This window comes from Muscardinus avellanarius (assembly GCF_963383645.1).
Source record: "Muscardinus avellanarius genome assembly, chromosome: 9".
Taxonomy (NCBI): domain Eukaryota; kingdom Metazoa; phylum Chordata; class Mammalia; order Rodentia; family Gliridae; genus Muscardinus; species Muscardinus avellanarius.
In genome coordinates, this window is record NC_137795.1 from 59,412,259 (window position 1) to 59,430,391 (window position 18,133).

General features: G+C 38.3%; 1 protein-coding gene across 15 annotated transcripts in view; it reads left to right on the forward strand.

Annotated features, from left to right (window-relative positions):
• The window catches only part of ADAM22 (ADAM metallopeptidase domain 22), a gene marked incomplete at both ends in the record, with an annotated part of 237,120 nt that overhangs the window by 7,076 nt on the left and 211,911 nt on the right, over positions 1 to 18,133 (forward strand). For 3 of the 15 annotated variants that reach the window (XM_080700872.1, XM_080700866.1, XM_080700869.1), the window contains one exon: positions 16,796 to 16,849. The exons of the other annotated variants lie outside the window; for them this stretch is intronic. In XM_080700872.1, coding sequence (XP_080556998.1) covers positions 16,796 to 16,849 — 54 coding nt within the window. The remainder of the gene's footprint in view (positions 1 to 16,795; positions 16,850 to 18,133) is intronic. 15 annotated transcript variants of the gene reach the window in all.

Sequence of the window (18,133 nt, forward strand, 5' to 3'; positions counted from 1 at the left end):
GCCGGGTGGGGTGGTGCACACTTGTAATCCCAGCACTTGGGAGGCTGAGACAGGAGGATTGCACAGGTTTGAAGCCAGTCTTAGCTACTGAGTGAGGCTCTCAGTAACTTAGTGAGAACCTGTTTCCAAATAAAGTATAAAATAGGTCTAGGAGTATAGCCTGGAGGTAGAAAAAACCCCTGGGTTCCAACCCCAGTACTACAAAATAAATAAATAGAGAGTGAGAGAAAGAAAGAAAGAAAGAAAGAAAGAAAGAAAGAAAGAAAGAGGAAAAATAGGTCTGGGGATGTAGCCCCTCGGTTCTGTCCCCAGTACAGGAAAAATAAAATCACAAAACAAAACAAACAAAATTTGTAATAATGGTATAAATAGGAAGAAGATAGTTTACAGTGGGCTTTTGTTCCTGTATCAGCCTTCTCTTACAATGAAATAGTTAAGAGAACATAAAAGGTTAAAATCATAAGCTGGGTATGGTGCTGCATGCTTGTAATCCTAGTACTTGGGAGGCTGAAACAGAAGGATTGCAGGTTCAAAGATAGCCTCAGCAAATAGTGAGACTCATTAAATTAGGGAGACTGTTTCAAAAGCAAAACATGAATAAAATAGGGCTGGGAGTGTAGCTTGGAAGTAGAATACCGCTGGATTCACTTCTCAGTAAAACACACACACACACACACACACACACACACACACACACACACACTTAAAATCATAGTGTTTCCCTTAAGTCTTTATTCAAATTTACATAACTACATAGAATCAGAAGAGTCCTAGAGAGATGAGACCTTATAAGTCATATAAACCAATTCAGGAATTCTTCTTTTTTTTTTTTTTTTTTTTTGAGTCTGGGGATGGAACCCAGGGGCATTCAGCCTCGGAGCTACACCCACTGCCCTATTTTTTTTTTTTATTCTTCAGTTTGAAACCGGGTCTCACTAAGTTGCAAAGGGCCTCACTAAGTAGCTGAGGCTGTCCACAAACCACGATCCTCTGGTCTCAGCCTCCCAAATGCTGGGATTACAAGCGTGCACCACCATGCCCGGACCCAGGAATTATTCTTTCTACTCTATGAAATCCCAACTTTTTTTTTAACTTTTGAAATTCTACCTAATAATTTTACTGCCGAGAAGGAACCACTTCATCACTTCTTTACAGGTACACATGGAAAACTATGATTCTAAGAGTTTAGGATTGATAAAAATCATTCCTAAACCAGGCGTGGTGGTGCACGCTGGCTTGTAATCCCAGCAGTTGGGAAGCTGAGACAAGAGGATGGTGGTTCAAGGACCGTCTCAGCTACTTAGTGAGGCCCTTTGCAACTCAGTGGGACCCTGTTTCAAAATAAAGAATAAAAAATAGGGCTCAGGGTATAGCTTGGAAGTGGAATGCCCTTGGTTCCATCCCCAGTACTGCAAAAAAAAAAAAAAAAATTCTAGTTTTATTTGCAAAAATTCCAAGTGTTCTTTTATTGTTGTTGTTGTTGTTGTTTTTAATAATTAGAGCCCCTTTAAGAAGTACATGGAGAGAGAGACTTGCTGTTTTCTCACGATACACTGAGAGCAGGGATCTGCATGTGCAGTATTACCCAGAAGATCCAGTTAGGCTAAGTTAGGCACATTATCATTAAGTCTCATGGATATGGCCCAAAGGGAAAGAAAATGCTCACAGAAGGTGGAGAGAGAGGGAAGGAAGGAGAAAAGAAAAGGAGGAAGCCTTGAGGGAAATGGGGAGAAGAAAGAAGGAGAAAAAAGAAAGAGTACTCATAATAATGTTGCTATCTATGTTATTTTAAAATATTAAAATAACAAGATATTTTAATATTTAAATAATAAAATATTAAAATATTTAATATATAGTAATTTATGTGGTTACTTTTTATGTGACAAATAGTCTTCTTAGTGCTTGATGTACATTAACTCATTCTTAACAAAAATAACAGATGACAGGTAACTTAACATTTGTAAAATTGCAAAGCTAAGAGGGGATTTGGACACAGGTACTTCAGCTCCATGCCCTGGTTGTGTTACTGAGTAATCACTATGCTGAACAGGCCTTGTTGTAGGAAGCCCCTGACTTCCTTAGATGTCACTCAAGACATTTGGATGAGCCAGTCGTGGTGGCACAGGACTGTTGATGGGCTAAGACAAGAGGATCTCAGGTTTGCAACCAGCCTCAGCATTCAATGAGGCCCTCTGCAAATTAGTGAGACGCTGTTTCAAAATAAAAAAGAAAAATACGGTTGGAGGTGTAGCTCTGAGGTAGAATGACCCAGGGTTCAATCCCTAGAACCACACACACACAGAAAAAAAAAATAGAAATTTGAATGTTAGCAGTGAGATCAAAGATTTATAACATTTATCCCATTGGAACGACATACTTTTTGTAATAATATCTATATGTATATATATTCAAGTAGTACAATAGTAAAGGAGCTTACAGGATATAATGGGATTCTTCATTTTTGCTATCTTGGAAATAAAAATGGAATATGCAGACATATTTGACTAAAAGGTAAAGTTTCCCTTTTGAAGGACATGTTTTCTTGGTGTTTATAGATACACTGTTATGCTCATCCATTGTAAATAAAAGTTTTAGTATTTAGCAGTCAACACCAAAGTTAGATGTGCTCTTTTGTGCTGAGAGTTCCATAAATGGAAACATTAAATGCTAAACAGTCGTCCATTTTCATATATCTTTCATCAAAAAAGGTACAAAATATCATTTGTGTCTTCATAGTATTTAGAAGCTTGAGCATTCAAAATATCAAATTATTCAGATAAAAGAGGTGATGGATAATCAGCAATAACCCAAAGTAGTAGTCTCTGTGAATACCTAGTTGGATGTGTTATACAAACACTAGAAAGAAAACACTGGTAGAAAGAGTTGGAAAAATAAGTGTTCATTTTTTTTTTCTAGTACTGGGATACTAGGATTTAAACTAGGGGCACTTTGTTTTAGAGCTACACATCTCCAGTTATTTTTATTTTGAAACAGATTTTTGCTAAGTTGCCAAGCTGGCCTTAAATTTGCAGTCCTCCTGTTCCAGCCTTCTAAGTAGAAATAATTAACATTAAAAAATTTTTATTTTCTACTAGGTACTTTGCTGGGAGATTTACATGCATTATTTGTCTTTATGAAGTAGGTGCTATTAAACCTATACCCATTTTACAGATGAGAAAATTGAGAAATAGAAAAGTTAATTGAACCAGTTCAAAATGATATGCAGTTAGTAAATGGTATAACTGAGACAACTAGTAGAACTTTTCAACTATAATGTTAGGAATCAACATGAAACAATCTTTTTATAAAATATTTGCTACTGTGTGTGTGTGTGTGTGTGTGTGTGTGTGTGTGTGTGTGTGTGACTCAGGATTGAACACAGGGATATTCTTCCTCCAAGCTACACCTACAGCCCTTTTTACTATTTGTTTTGAGACAGTGTCTTGCTAGCTTGCTGAAGGTCTCACTAAGTTGGGGCTGGTCTGGAACCTATGATCCTCCTATCACAGTCTCTCCAGTACTGGGATTTCAGGCACGCACCACCATGCCTGGCTTTTGCTACTGTTTTAGTCTGCAGTTTCTCATTCATCTCTGTTTTGGAACATGTTATTTCTTAAGAAATTCTTGACCCTGCCCAGATCCCTTCCCTGGAAATCTTGCTATTATTATTATTATTATTATTATTATTATTATTATTATTGGTACTGGGGTTCCTGGAAGCCCTTCTACCTCTTGGCTACACTCCCAGACATATTTTATATTTTTGAAACAGGGTCTCTTAAGCCAGCATGGCTGGCTTCAAACCTGCACGATCCTCCTATCTCTGCCTCCCAAGCGCGGGGATTACAAGCGTGCTCCACCACATTCGGCTAAATCTTGCAATTATTTTTTACATATTTAAAATAGAGTTCAACATTTAAAATTATGCAGACTGTATTTTTATTTTTTTTATTTATTTTTATTTATTTATTTTTTTGGTGGTACTGGGGTTCCTGGAAGCCCTTCTACTTCCGGGCTACACTCCCAGACCTATTTTTTTACTTTTTTATTTGGAAACAGGGTCTCATAAGCCAGCGCGCGCGGCTGGCTTCGAACCTGAGCGATCCTCCTGTCTCTGCCTCCCAAGCGTGGGGATTACAAGCGTGCGCCCCCATGCCCGGCCTGCAGACTGTATTTTTAAAAATATGAAGATTTAGGCTGGGTGTGGTGGCGCACGGTTGTAATCCCCGCGCTTGGGAGGTTGAGATAGGAGGATCGCACAGGTTTGAAGTCAGCCTCAGCTACTGAGTGAGGCTTTCAGCAACTTAGTGAGACCCTGTTTCCAAATAAAATATATATTTATATAAAAAATAGGTCTGGGAGTATAGCCCAGAGGTAGAAAGCCCCCTGGGTTTCACCCTCAGTACCACCAAAAAAATATGGAGACTTCACGGAAAATATGACTTTAGACTTCTGGTTGCCCTTTGTTTCTGATTTCATCATTTGAGTTCCTTTTAAGATAGAAATCTGTTTTGCTTTCCCCAGGACAAACTATTATATGTAACTTAATTTTTAAAATAAAATTTAAACTGCTGTTCCATGATCTAGAAACATCAGCAGTTTGAAATGGAACATGAAGGAATAAAGAAGTTACTCCTTTTTGCCCCTGAATCTATTTGTTGTCGATATTGAAGAGATTTTTTCAGTATCACATATATCAGCAAGGGTAAATGAACACTTTTCTTCAGCATTTTTAAAATGAATTTTGTATCAGGGGATTTTAGCACTTTGAAAGAGTGGACTTTTTGTTGCATTTTTTTTGGCCCAAGTAAAGATCATTAGATAACGCTTTGAAGATGAAAAATCGATGATGCTGTCCTAGAGACAGGCCTTGAGAGCTCACATTTTGCAAGTGGTTTTAAATTTTTCTATCTGAGGCGGAAGGTTGACGATTTTGTTAGACCACATATTCTGCCTGGCGCTGCCTCAGTGTCTCCAGCCTTTACCTTTAGTTGATCAATTTCTACTCTGATTTTTTTTTTCCAGTTTGATTTTTTAAATAGGCTTGTTTGGAAGAAATTACATTGGTTCCCTCACTTTTGAGATTAGGATGTTGAGGTCAGGCTGTTACATGCAATTTGTTACTCCTGGATACACCTCAAGCTTTTCTCTAAGGGGTTTCTCTTGCCTTGGATTAAACAGCAAGATGCTGCAGGAGGAGCTGTGACTGGAAAAAACCCGGGTTCGTTCTGCAGATTTCCTTGAATTCCCTAGTGGATTTTTAATGCTTAAGAATATCCCAGCAGGGTTCCCTCCACGCACCCAGCTGTGGGTCCTCAGCAGGCCTAAAGCAGCAGTCAAGTTATGCTTAGAGCCTGGTGTTGTTGATCTAGATTAGGCTGGAGAAGTAGCAGTGTTTCAAGAGTGACTTAGATCTTCAGAGCAAGAGGCAGCAGCAGGCTTTGGCTAAGGGGTGGTGCGAGGTGAGGCTCAGGCTGATCACAGATGGGTTATAGAGAGGAGATGTTAAGCCCACTCTACTGAATCAATTCTGCAGAGAGAGAGAGAGAGAGAGAGAGAGAGAGAGAGAGAGAGAGAGAGAGAGAGAGAGAGAGAGAGAGAGAGAGAAAGAAAAGACTGAGGTAATTCTGAGTTATTTATTTTTTTGGTGGTACTGGGGGGTGGAACCCAGAGGCTTTCTACCTCCCGGCTATACTCCCAGACCTACTCTATACTTATTTGGAAACAAGGTCTCACTGAATTGCTGAGAGCCTCACTCAGTAGCTGAGGCTGGCTTCAAATCTGTGCGATCCTCCTGTCTCAGCCTCCCAAGGGCGGGGATTACAAGCGTGTGCCACCACGCCCTGCTCATTCTGAGTTTTTAATCTCAGCCTTTTAAGTGTTAGTGTTGGCTTTACTTTTGATGTAGGTCTTGGGTTTTTAGAAGAATCTGTGTTTAGCCAGATTTGCTCTGATGGTCTGTGGGATTGCTTTCATTCCTCCATGAGTTTTAAGTGTTTAGTTCAAAGGAAAGAACAGCTAATTAACTAGCTAACTAACTTCCTCCTTCCTTCTTCTCTTATTCCCTCCTCCTGCCTTCTCCTTCCTCCTCTGTCATCTTCCCTCTTCCTTAATTTCCCCCCTTCTTCATTCCTCCCTCTCCTCTTCACCCTCCTCTTATTCTTGGTTAGTCTTTTTAAAGGTCCCAGGGCATGGGAGACCACTCTTCTTCTCATCATATGGTTCATACTCTATGCCTGAGTCACAGGATGCAGCCTAGTTGATTTTCTCACTTATACAAGAGTTTTTGATTTTGTAAAAAGCACACTTATTTTGTATAAAACAGCATTAGGATTATTTTGAATGGCATGTGATATTTTTAAATAAATGTATGTTGAATGAATAAAGAGTCTTTGTAAATGGAATTTGGAAGAATTGTAATTATTGAGTTGGATGGTTTTGGTGTTGGTCTTTGTTTGCCATAGATTGTGTGTTATTTTCAAAGCAAATTTGGAGCCAGGCATGGTGGCGCACACTTGTAATCCCCGTGCTTGGGAGGCGGAGACAGAAGGATTGCGCAGGTTCGAAGCCAGCCGCGCTGGCTTAAGAGACCCTGTTTCCAAATAAAAAGAAGTATAAAATAGGTCTGGGAGTGTAGCTCAGAGGTAGAAGGGTTTCCAGGAACCCCAGTACCACCAAAAACAAGCAAACAAACAAAAAAACCCAAAACCAAACAACCAAACAAAAAAACAAAGCAAAACAAATTTGGAGTAACTTGCAGTTTAGCAGTAGTTAGGGATGCCTTGATGTGGATTCCAGAAAAACTTGAGGTGCCTTTAACTTGTAATTTACCATTATGCTAAGTAATTAAGCCATTATTTCTTAGGAAAACATTTTACTGACATTGATAGAAACTTGAACATCACTGAAGGAAGATGAAAGTTTTGGTTTATGACCAAAAAAATTTCTCAGATTTTATGATTCAGTATGGCTGATTTAGCTGTAATTAAAACATTGCTTTATATCTAATTTATTTTGTCACAAAAGTGCCTTTTAAGTTGGACAGTTATTGAATGGTAAGAAGGAAGGGTAAATTCAAGATATGTTCATTACTGTCACTAAAAGTGGAGCTATTTCTGACTGGGGAGGTAACTAGAGGTAAAACTATTTTAAACCACACTGTAAATGTACTTTTTTTTTTTAACTCTCAGAATGCCATGGGTACAGAAAATGGAAAAATACTGATGCTAAGATACCAACACTCCTCATTTATTTTAATTTCTTAGTTAAATTTAGTATGATGTTCTTATGGGTCTTAATGATCTTGCATAGACAACATTCTCATATTAATGAAGGAAAGTACTATTAATTTGTAACTTAACTACTCACATCTGATATCTACTTGGGATCACTAATTAATGAGTTGGTAAAATGTTCTGATAATTGTTTACATGTCCTGATAATGTTCTCTTATGAAATTTTAGAACTTGTAGTGGAAGGGCATTGGGGTAAAAATTAACTTAATTGCACAGGAAAACACAGAATGAAGGTATGGAGGTTCTTTTTCAATTTTATTTCTTCCTATTATTCAGTAGAAGGACCCTTGCACAGGACACATGCTCAACAAGCACCTGTTGCCCGAATGAAATCGTTGATGCTGTAACTGGTAGTGGGCCCTGTTGCCGTCCTCATACTCTTATATTGCTATATTAGGTTTCCTCTGGTCAAACGTTTCTCTCCATCTCTTTCCTCTAAGTCGGGCATGGTCACTCACTCAGTCCTCTTCCATTTACCTTCTTGTTGTGCTCATAACTTATTTCCGATGGCTGTTGTTTTATTTTGTCCCCCTGGCTCTATTTCTGTCACATCTCTCTCTCTCTCTTTTAGCGACTACAGTAAAAACAAGTTTCTGGAAGGTTATTTACATTCAGTGTTGGGAATGATCCCTGTTGCACATTGCTGGACTTATTTTGGGATCTGGAAAATGTGTTATGGTTCAACAAACTTTCCATTTTACTGCTTCCCTTTAAATCGTATGATTTTATTTTTTTTTTTCTTGTGTGTTTTCACCTCGATTCCCCTGACCCCTCATTTGTTTTCTTGGTCGGATGTGGATGGAAGCGCCCATTCTATTCTTCACGGCTGGAAATCATTTTCTGGTTCTCATTGCTCACAATCCCCCACACGAAGCTTTGAGTTGTGTCCTCGGTCCACCATCCCCACTTGCTGAGCTTTCCACGCCATGGGGCAGTGGTCCATTGCCACAGTGCAGGAGGCTTCATAGTCAACAACCTTTAACAGGTGCACTGCAAGTAAACTGGCCTTGTGGGCTTGACATTAAATTGTGCATGCTTGTGTGTGTGTTAGGGCCTGGGCTTGAGGCACTCATGACCTGGCAGAAGTGGAGGGTGTCCCCTGAAGGTAGGCTGCAGCAATCTTGGGCTCACCACTGCATGGTCAGTGTATGGCACCATGTCCGACCCCACGGTAGGCGCTCAATGTTTGTTTAATTTTTTTGTCTCAATGATGCATAAAGGCTCTGTAATCACTTATGCCGCTGATTTTATATAATTCTGAAATGTTCCCAACAGTTATAATACTTCTTTCCCATGAATTATTCAAATCTTTTGTTGGGATGGGGTGGAGAGGAGCATGGTCCTCTTTCTATTGTATACCTAATCTGAACTCTTTCTTCCTCTTCCCCTCACATGTGTTCCTGCCGACCCAGCAGGACCACGCTGCCTTCAGCGTGCCCTGGTCCTGAGGGGATCCCTGCACACTGAGTGTCTGAGCTGCCGCAGGTGTTCCTCTGGTTTGGAATCTGAGGCAGGGCTTACTAGAAAAGGCAGCACTGCCGTGGTGATGAGGGGAGAGAAGATGCAGGGTACATGGCAGGAGCTTGGCCCTTGATTGGCATGCTGTCACCCCACCCCATAAAGCTGCCATGCTGTCTCCCGGCCACTCTAATCACTGTGACAAAATCAGCTATGTCAGTTTATAGCCCCGTCTCTCCTAGTGAAAATAAATCCAAGCTATTTAACCTTCATGTGTGACTTTATTCACTAGACTCTGTCATTTACTGCCTGCAGCTGCATTTTCTTTAAAAAAAAAATGATGTGTGTCTTCTGAAAGACTGACATGCAGTATTTCTGATAGATCTGAATTTATGTGACATATCAGACAAGGATCTCCTTTAGTATTTATTCCTTATTTTTTTTAAACTATGATTTTAGCAAAGGACATCTTCTTTAACTCCCCCCATAGCTAAGCCCCATATAGTGCTTATCTAATAATTTTGGTTTATTTTGACTTTTTCTAATTTTTATATTCCTTTTATGGACCAAAAAGTTAAATAAATAGAACATAGCCAGGCGTGGTGGTACACGCTTGTAATACCAGAATTTGGGAGGCTGAGACAGGAGGATTGTGGTTTGTGGACAGCCTCAGCTACTTAGTGAGGCTCTCCGCAACTCAGTGAGACCCTGTTTCAAAATAAAGAATAAAAAATTGGGCAGGGAGTGGAACTCAGAGATCAAATGCCTCTGGGTTCCATCCTCAGACCAGCAAAAAAAAAAAAAAAAACATATTTATTGAATGAATTAATTCTATAAGTAAATTATATTTTAAGATATGAATATATTATGTTATTTAAATTAGTAAAGCCTTTATTAATTATATTTTACTTATAATATTAATAATCTATGCTTATATAAAATATTTTATGTATTTTTTACTTTTAGAAGGTTATCTCCTAAAAATAAATATTTATAAGACTCTGTAAAATCTTTATGCTCTTCTAAAAGATCTGTAAATGCTGATCTAAATCTGAAAAAATGCCAGTACAGGATAATCATTTTAATAGAAATAGTTTCAAGCATATATACCATAGTGTGACTGAGGATCTGAAAGTAGGTTTAAGATTAGAAAGTAAGATTGGTGGTGGAGAGGAGTCCTCATATCAAAAGATGGTCAAGCTGGGTGTGGTGGTGCACGCTTGTAATCCCAACATTTGGGAGGCTGATACAAGAGGGTCACAAGTTCACACAGCCTCAGCTACTTAGTGAGGCCCTTTGCAACTCAGTGAGACCCTGTTTCAAAATGAATAATAAAAAATAGGGCTGGGGGTGTAGCTCCGAGGTAGAATGCCCCTGGGTTCCAATCCCAATACCACACAAAATAAAGATGATCAAGTTAGTGTTCTATAGAAATGATCTCTTACACAGTTTTCATGACTTCATCTGACTTCATGTCATCTCAGGAACAAAATAATTCATATTTTACTGACATTTTCTTTTTGGTGGTACTGGGGATGGAACCCTTCTACCTCCGGGCTATACTCCGAGACCTATTTTTTATATTTTTATTTGGAAACAGGGTCTCTTAAGCCAGCAAGGCTGGCTTCAAACCTGCACGATCCTCCTGTCTTCGCCTCACAAGCACCAGGATTACTAGCGTGCGCCATCACACCTGGCTACTGACATATTTTTATATTCAGCTTTATTGAGATATAATTAAGCCATTTAAAAATATCCACAATTTAAAGGTTTAATATAGCCAGAGCTGTACAACTGTCACCACAATTGATTTTAAAACATTTTTATTATTTCAGAAAAAATTCCCATATAGATTTCCCCAAACTTCTTTCACAGTAGCATTCCCAGGCAACTACTAATGCCTTTTCTAGACATTTTATATAAATGGAATCTTGTAGTATCTGGTCTTAGCATAATGCTATCAAATTTTATGTGCATTGTAGTTTATATCAGTACTTCATTTCTTTTTATTGCTGAATAATATTCCATTATTAATTCATCTTGATGGGCATCTGGATTTTTTTTATTCTTTGTCTATTATCAATAATGTTGCTATGAAGATTTGTGTAAAAATCTTTGTGAATGTATGGAAATACACACCAAAGATCAAAATGCATGTCATAAACATGACTTATTCTTATTACAGCCAGTAGAATACTTTTTATTCTATTCTGTTCTATTTCATTTTCTAAAAAACCTACCTATGGTACACTACAGTGATTTCAGAAGCCCTTCCTCTTCTGTGAAAACCAAGATTGTCTTGCATATAAAATGTACTTATAAAAACAATACTAATTTTTATAATAGTTTTAATTTTATTTATTTATTTGCAATACTGGGGATGGAACCCATGGGCATTCTACCTCTGAGCTATACCCCTAGCTCTATTATTTAGTCTTTTTATTTTGAAACAGAGTATCACTAAGTTGTGGAGGGCCTTACCAAGTAGCCGAGGCTGGCTATGAACCTTTGATCTACCTGTCTCAGCCTCCTAAGTACTGGGACTACAGTGTGTGCCACCACGCCCAGCTCTGATTTTTAGAATAGTTTTTAAAATAACATCTTTATTGAAATATAATTTACATACCATAAAATTCGCCCTTTACAATGCACAGTTAAGTTTAATACCACATTTAAAAACCTGTGGCTATTCTCAATTAATTGTTTTTCCCTTTTGTTTGAGCTCACCCCCTTTTTATCATTGAATTTTTTTTTTTTTAACTGTTGTAAACTAGTGATGTCAAATTCACTTTTTCCACTTCTTTATGAACATGACTCTGGGCCCAGCATTGGGTATAGCCTTTGGTTCAGTGGAAGAACTTCCATTTTTCCTACAGTGAATTCTCATATTTAATAAATATTTTATCACTTAATCAATCAACCATGTGTTCCAGAATTTCCAACAGTTTTCAACAAACATTCTTTCCAAAATCTGTTATTTCAAAGTTAATTGTGTTATTTCTCTTTCTCAAGAAATTATTAGGTTAGAAGAAGGCCGTATGCTTTTATTTTAGCATCATATGTTCATGGCAGAAAATGTTCAGGAAGAGAAAAAGCTCTGAATACATATAGTATCGCTACTGCTGGTAGTAGTGTGTGTGTGTGTGTGTGTGTGTGTGTGTGTGTGTGTGTGTGTGTACATGCATGTATGTGTGTGTGTGTGTGCATCTGTATGTGTACATGTATGTGTTTGTAGAGTATTCATGGGACATTTCACCTCCATTAGGCCATTGGGTCATTTTTTGTCTTCTCATTTCACTTGCTGAGAGAAACAGCCATATATTTCTCTGTACCTTCTGGCCCATGTGCAGTTGGGTATTTTGGCGGTTTGAGCTATTAATCATGCCTTTTTATAGCTCCTGTTCTCTGCAGTATGTTTTCACTAGAACTAGAGACTCTTGGTTTCTCTTTTCATCATTCTCTCTTTGAATAATGAGAGAACTGAGGGGATTGGCAAATATTTAATAGACTTTGATTCTTGTTCCTTTTCTTATGAGGTTTAAACTTGTCTACTCTATAATTGAACATTTTCCATTGGTTCTTTTATGTTTTAGATTAAACTGTTTTGGTCAATATGAAGGCTGTGTGTGTGTGTGTGTGTGTATGTGTGTGTTAAAATTATTTTCTGTGGCATGATTTCTAAACTAACATCCTTTTAATTCAATTTACAAATATTTATTGAGGGCCTAATATGTAGCAGGAACTGTTCTGGGCCCTTTAGCCACATCAGTGAATAAAAAAAATTTCAAGCCAGGCATGGTGGTGTGCGCTTGTAATCCCAGCATTTGGAAGGCCGAGACAGGAAGATCACGGTTCACGGACAGCTTCAGCTACTTAGGCCCTTTGCAACTCAGTAAGACCCTATTTCAAAATAAAGAATAAAAAATAGGGCTAGGGTTAGGGGTGTAGGCTGGAGGTAGAATGCCCCTGGGTTCCATCCCCAGTACTGCACACACAAATATATTTTTTTCTTTATTCTGGGATCCATGCTCCAGCAGATAAACAGAAACATAGTAAGTGGTAGATTATATAGCATGTTAGCACATAGTAAGTACTATGGAAAAGACAAATGTATAACATGATAATTGGGATTAGGAGTGTAGGGAGGGAAGTATTGAGGGCACTTTTTCTCCTCTTCTCAGTGTTGGGTTCAAGCCCAAGTCCCACACAGGACAGGCAAGCACTCTACCACTAAGCTATAGCCCTGGGTATTTAGTTATAATATTTAATAGGGTGGTCCATTACGCCTCACAGAAGGTCACTTGAAAAGACTTGAAGGAAGAGGACAGTGACTTGTATAGGTATCTGAGAAGCAGCATTCCAGGAGGAGAGAATAGCCAGTATGATTCAAATATGAATAACAACAGGAATACTCTAAAGAAGATTGGTCATGAGGTCTTATTGGAAATGGTACTGAGGGGAAATATTTAAAATCATCCACCTTTCTGATAATATTTTCAGTTTCATCTGTAATCTCAAAAGATTGCCTTGACTCACCAAGGAAGACTGCATGTGTTTTCACTTAGTTGTCTGAATTTAGTCCCTTCTCTCTCCATAATCTCAAAGGATAATGTATTTTGGTCCTTCTTTGTAAGATATTAAGACTTATGTCCTCTTAAGTGTACCTCTCTTTTATGTTTAGTACATATATGACTGTAGTTTAATTTTTTGTATGGTTTATAGTTTTAGTGCTAATATGCCATAAAGCTTATCAATTAGCAGGTACTTTCTACTGTGCCTAAGAGAAAAGAAGCAAACTTCCAGCCATCTCTGAATATATCCTATTTCACAAATGGAGCAAATAGGCCTAAATTACATTAAGGCAGAGTTTTGTTAGCTAAGAGGGAAAATACGATGATTCAGCATCAGAGCAGACTATTATGGGGGTTGAGAAACTGAAGAAGCTATAAAATAGGTTCAACAATCACTGTTCAAAATGCTTTTGAGTAGATGTTTGCTTCCTCATAAGTGGTGGGATGAATGAATCACATAACTCTGAGGTTCCCTAAAACCCAAAGTTTCATCTTTCTCTCTTTACCGTATAGATAACTCATACTTCAAGGCACATAGCCACAGGACTGCCAGAATCACTGACAAATGTTGGCTTAATAAAATTAACATGGAGCACAGGTCAGAAGATTTTAAGGAGAGTAAGAAGGGTATACGTGCTAATAAGGGTCGCACCCTACGGGACAATGGTAGTGTTTTTCACTACTACAGAACTAACAAAGAAACCAACAGAATAGTTTAACTACGTAAAAGCCACCTTTGTCATAGTCCTGAAAACTACTTCCCATTTTTGGTGAAGATATTTGGTAAAGTTATTGCAAGATAACTGTTTCTTCATACTCTTTCAATTAACGTTTGTCAGAGTAGTTTTAAATTCGTAAGTGAACGCATACTGTGTGCCAAGCTTTGGAGATACAGAGACGCTTGGTACTAGTTTGAGAGTAGAGACTTGCCCAGGATCACTCAGTCTAGAAAGTAGAGTTAGGATTCACAGAGATGAAATTGGGCTCTAGAATATGGATTTTTAACCACTATTCTCTGCAGATTTTCATAAGTAACTGTTCATAGTGTGTGTGTGTGTGTGTGTGTGTGTGTGTGTGTGTGCGCGCACGCGCGCGCGCGTGCACGGACATATGTATGGTATTGGAGATTCAACCCAGGGGCATTCTGCCTCTGAGATATACTCCTGAGCCCTATTTCTTATTCTTTATTTTGAAACAGGGTCTCACTAAGTTGTGAAGGCCTCACTAAGTAGCTGAGGCTGTCTGTAAACCTTGACCCTCCTGTCTCAGCCTCCCAATGACTGGGATTACTAGCACACGCCACCATGCCCGGCAACTTTTCACAGTTTTAAAACAGAGGAAGCCAGGCAGGGTAGTACATGCTTTTAATTCCTCTATTTGGGAAGCTGAGATAGAGGGATCATGGTTTCGAAGCCAGCCTCTGTAACTTAGCTAGACCCTCAGCAGCTTAGTGAGACCTTGTTTCAAAATAAAAATATAAAGGGCTGGGGGTATAGCTCAAGTGATAGAATACCCCTGGGTTCAATCTCTAGTATCCAAAACAAATAAAATTACAAACAAACAAAAAACAACAAAAGAAAAAGCCAGAAGGGTAAGCCTTTTGGACAAAAAGGTTAAGCAGTGGAGTGTAGTACTGCCTCGTATAATGGTGCCATGTCTTTGTGGACAATAGAAATCTGTGGACTGAGGCCTTGCACAGAGTCCACTGTGCTTCTCATGGAGTCCTGTCTACACAGCAAGCTCCAGGCTTGGTGGTGGTAATAGAGATGGTAGCTTACTTCAGGAAGGCCAGAGAAGGACGAAGAGAACAGCTTGGTCACAGTTTGCTAAAGATGCTGATCTGGGGAACATTTGAGCCAGGAGTCCTTGCCAGGAGGTGGCTTCCCACAAACCCAGTGGGGGAGGTTCCGAGAGACTCCTTACACATTTTTCAGAAGTGAAGAAATGCTCCTGGAGGGTCATTTCATAAATTAAATGAAAAGTGACTTCCATGGTACGTCAGTCATTTGCTTCAGAGCAACACCAAGTAAAAAGAAGAAAAAAGCTATTCTAAAACACAAAAATACTATAGTTGGCCTTTTTCCTTTATAAAGGAAATAGGATGTCTCATAAGAATCCTTTCTTTAATTCAGCATGTCAGCAACATGGAGGCCTCATTAAATTGATGGGTTGTCCCCAGTGGAAACCAGAACTATAGAGTATAGCTTATCCATCTTTGTATGAAAACACATCAATAGCAGAGACCTGGGTCACTTTTGGGACCGGCAGAAGCCCATATCTAATCCCCTGTGTGCATGCAGTTTTGTTAAGACTGAGCATCTAAACAGAGGGAGGAAATGACTGCTCCCAGTCTAGTGTCTCAGAGCTCCACTGCTCTGTCCTAATGAGACTTTGGCTCCATGGGCTTTTATATGTTTATGCTATCTGTGTCTGACATTGTGAAGGTCAAATTTCATCAACCTCTGATATCACATTGTTTTTGTTAAGAGTTGAGTTCATACTGCAAAAAAAAAAACACGGTGAGATTAATCATTTTATTCATTTTTATAGTAATAATTTTATTTATTTTTATAATCAGACACGAAGACCTAATGCTAATTAGAAATCTTCAAGTAGTGTTTTTTCCTTTGTGTTAAGATCTATTTCAGAGCTAAGGGGAAGCTTGTAGTTGATTCTGACCCTGTGTCATTAGACACTGGTAGCATGTCTTAGGTCTAAAGATCAGCAAGGATCTGTATCCTGTCTCCCTTTTTTAGAGCAGCAGTTATTCCTGCTATTTATGGCTATCATTTAAAATAGTAATTGTCTTCCAGGTCACAGTTACCATCATGTATCCACATGTTCATACACATATCCACATATAAGAAATACTGGATGAGTTGGACATGGTGGGACACACTTGTGATCTCAGTACTTAGGAGAGTGAGACAGGAGGATTATAGTTTTACAGACAGCCTCAACAAGTTAGTAAGTCTCTGCAACTTAGTGAAACCCTGTTTCAAAATAAAAAATAAAATAGGACTGGGGTTATAGCTTAGAGGTAGAATGTCCTTGGGTTCAATCCCCAGTGTTTTACACACACACACACACACACACACACACACACACACACACACGTTCTAGATGTACAATTGATAGATAAGCGACTTGAATTGCGGTGTTTTCCCCCTATCTTCCAATATGAGCATCTCTTAGTATTACTTACTTTTAAATTTAGAATCAATGTATGTTAAAAGGCATTTCACTTTTCTAGGGAATGTATTTAGTGCTAAGGATTAGGTGACAAGATTGATATTTTATATGGCAGGGGCTAACAGTGACTAGCTCTAATAAATAATGGAAATGTAGATATAATTACTTTCTAGACTCTCTTTCATTACCTTTATCAAACAGAATAATTTCATTTTTTGCTCTCCCTTAGAGTTTCTCCTTGGAAAATGATTAAAAAATTATATACACTTAATATCTTAGATTCAGATGTTCTTGAAGGTAGCATCCAAGAAGAAGACTATATACCAGATCAAAGAAATTCAGTATACATACAGTATTTTTTTAAACTGGTATTTGTTTTCTCTCAAACATCACAGACAGATTCTTTCAGTTCTCTTATAACTTCAGGACAAAGATTTGTGCTTCAAAGCAGCTTGGAATCACCACCTGATAGTATGTAGGAACCTGTCAACTTGAAAAATTTGGGGATATTTTCTTATGTTCTAACCTATGGGTGCACTGAAAGATTACATGGTTTTAAAATGAGATTTTTCTGATAGATAGTGGAACTGATGGATTTTTTTTTTTTTTTGCAGTGGTTCTTATCTCTGGACTTCTCTAAATTTGTTTCCCAACAAAGAAAACTTTTGGTGGTTGATTGTCACTTCACAGATGAGAAATAATCTTGTAAATATCCTTGACATTAGAGACAACTGCTTTTTCCCTCCTCCTTCTCCTCTTCCTCCTCCTTCTCCTGCTATTGTGTGGTACTGGGGATTAAACCCATGGACATTCTACCTCTGAGCTATACCTCCAGACCTATTTTTATTAAAAAAAAAAAAAGAGGGATATCTTTAGGTTGCTTAGAATCTCACTACTTGCTGAGGCTGTGCTCAAAACTGCAATCCTTCTGTCTCAGCCTCCCAAGTACTGGGATTACTGGTGTGTGCCACCACACGTGGGATTTCTTCTTTTAAGGGGAGGTTTTGCTCTTATACATTTTACTTACATTGTTTATTATCTATCTTCTTGGGAAACTTTTAGATAATTGAGGTAGGTTAGTAAAGAGGATTCTGATTCTTATAAGGTTTATTATATGTATCAGTATGAGCAAAAAAAAAATAGGTCTAGAATTATATATAGTTTTATTCTTTAGCTATAGGAGAGAAGGGTCCTTCTAACCCTCTGTGAATTTTTTTTTCCTAAAGGGAAGGCTATGGAATTAGTATGAGCCAGCTATTCATCATGGGATTTTATTCAGTGATATTTCTGAATTTTCTTTCTACAAACCACTTGACACTGGCCTGTTAGTAGAAGTGAACCTTAACTCTGCCACTCCCAATACTTGTAAACATGATGAAATCAAGCAAGCAAAGAAAACTCCATTGACATAACAGTCTGGGTGAAGTAAGTCTTGATATGAAGAACTCATGGTTCCTTATTTTATTGTTTGGACTTGGCCTATTTCTGATGTTGCCTCCAGGACAGACTGTGACCCAGCTGGCAGAGACAACTCTGATCTTCAGGTCTGCTTTTCAAATTATCTGATTCAGCTAAGCTGAATAGTTATTTATTAGAAACTGTGGTCGCTGAACCACT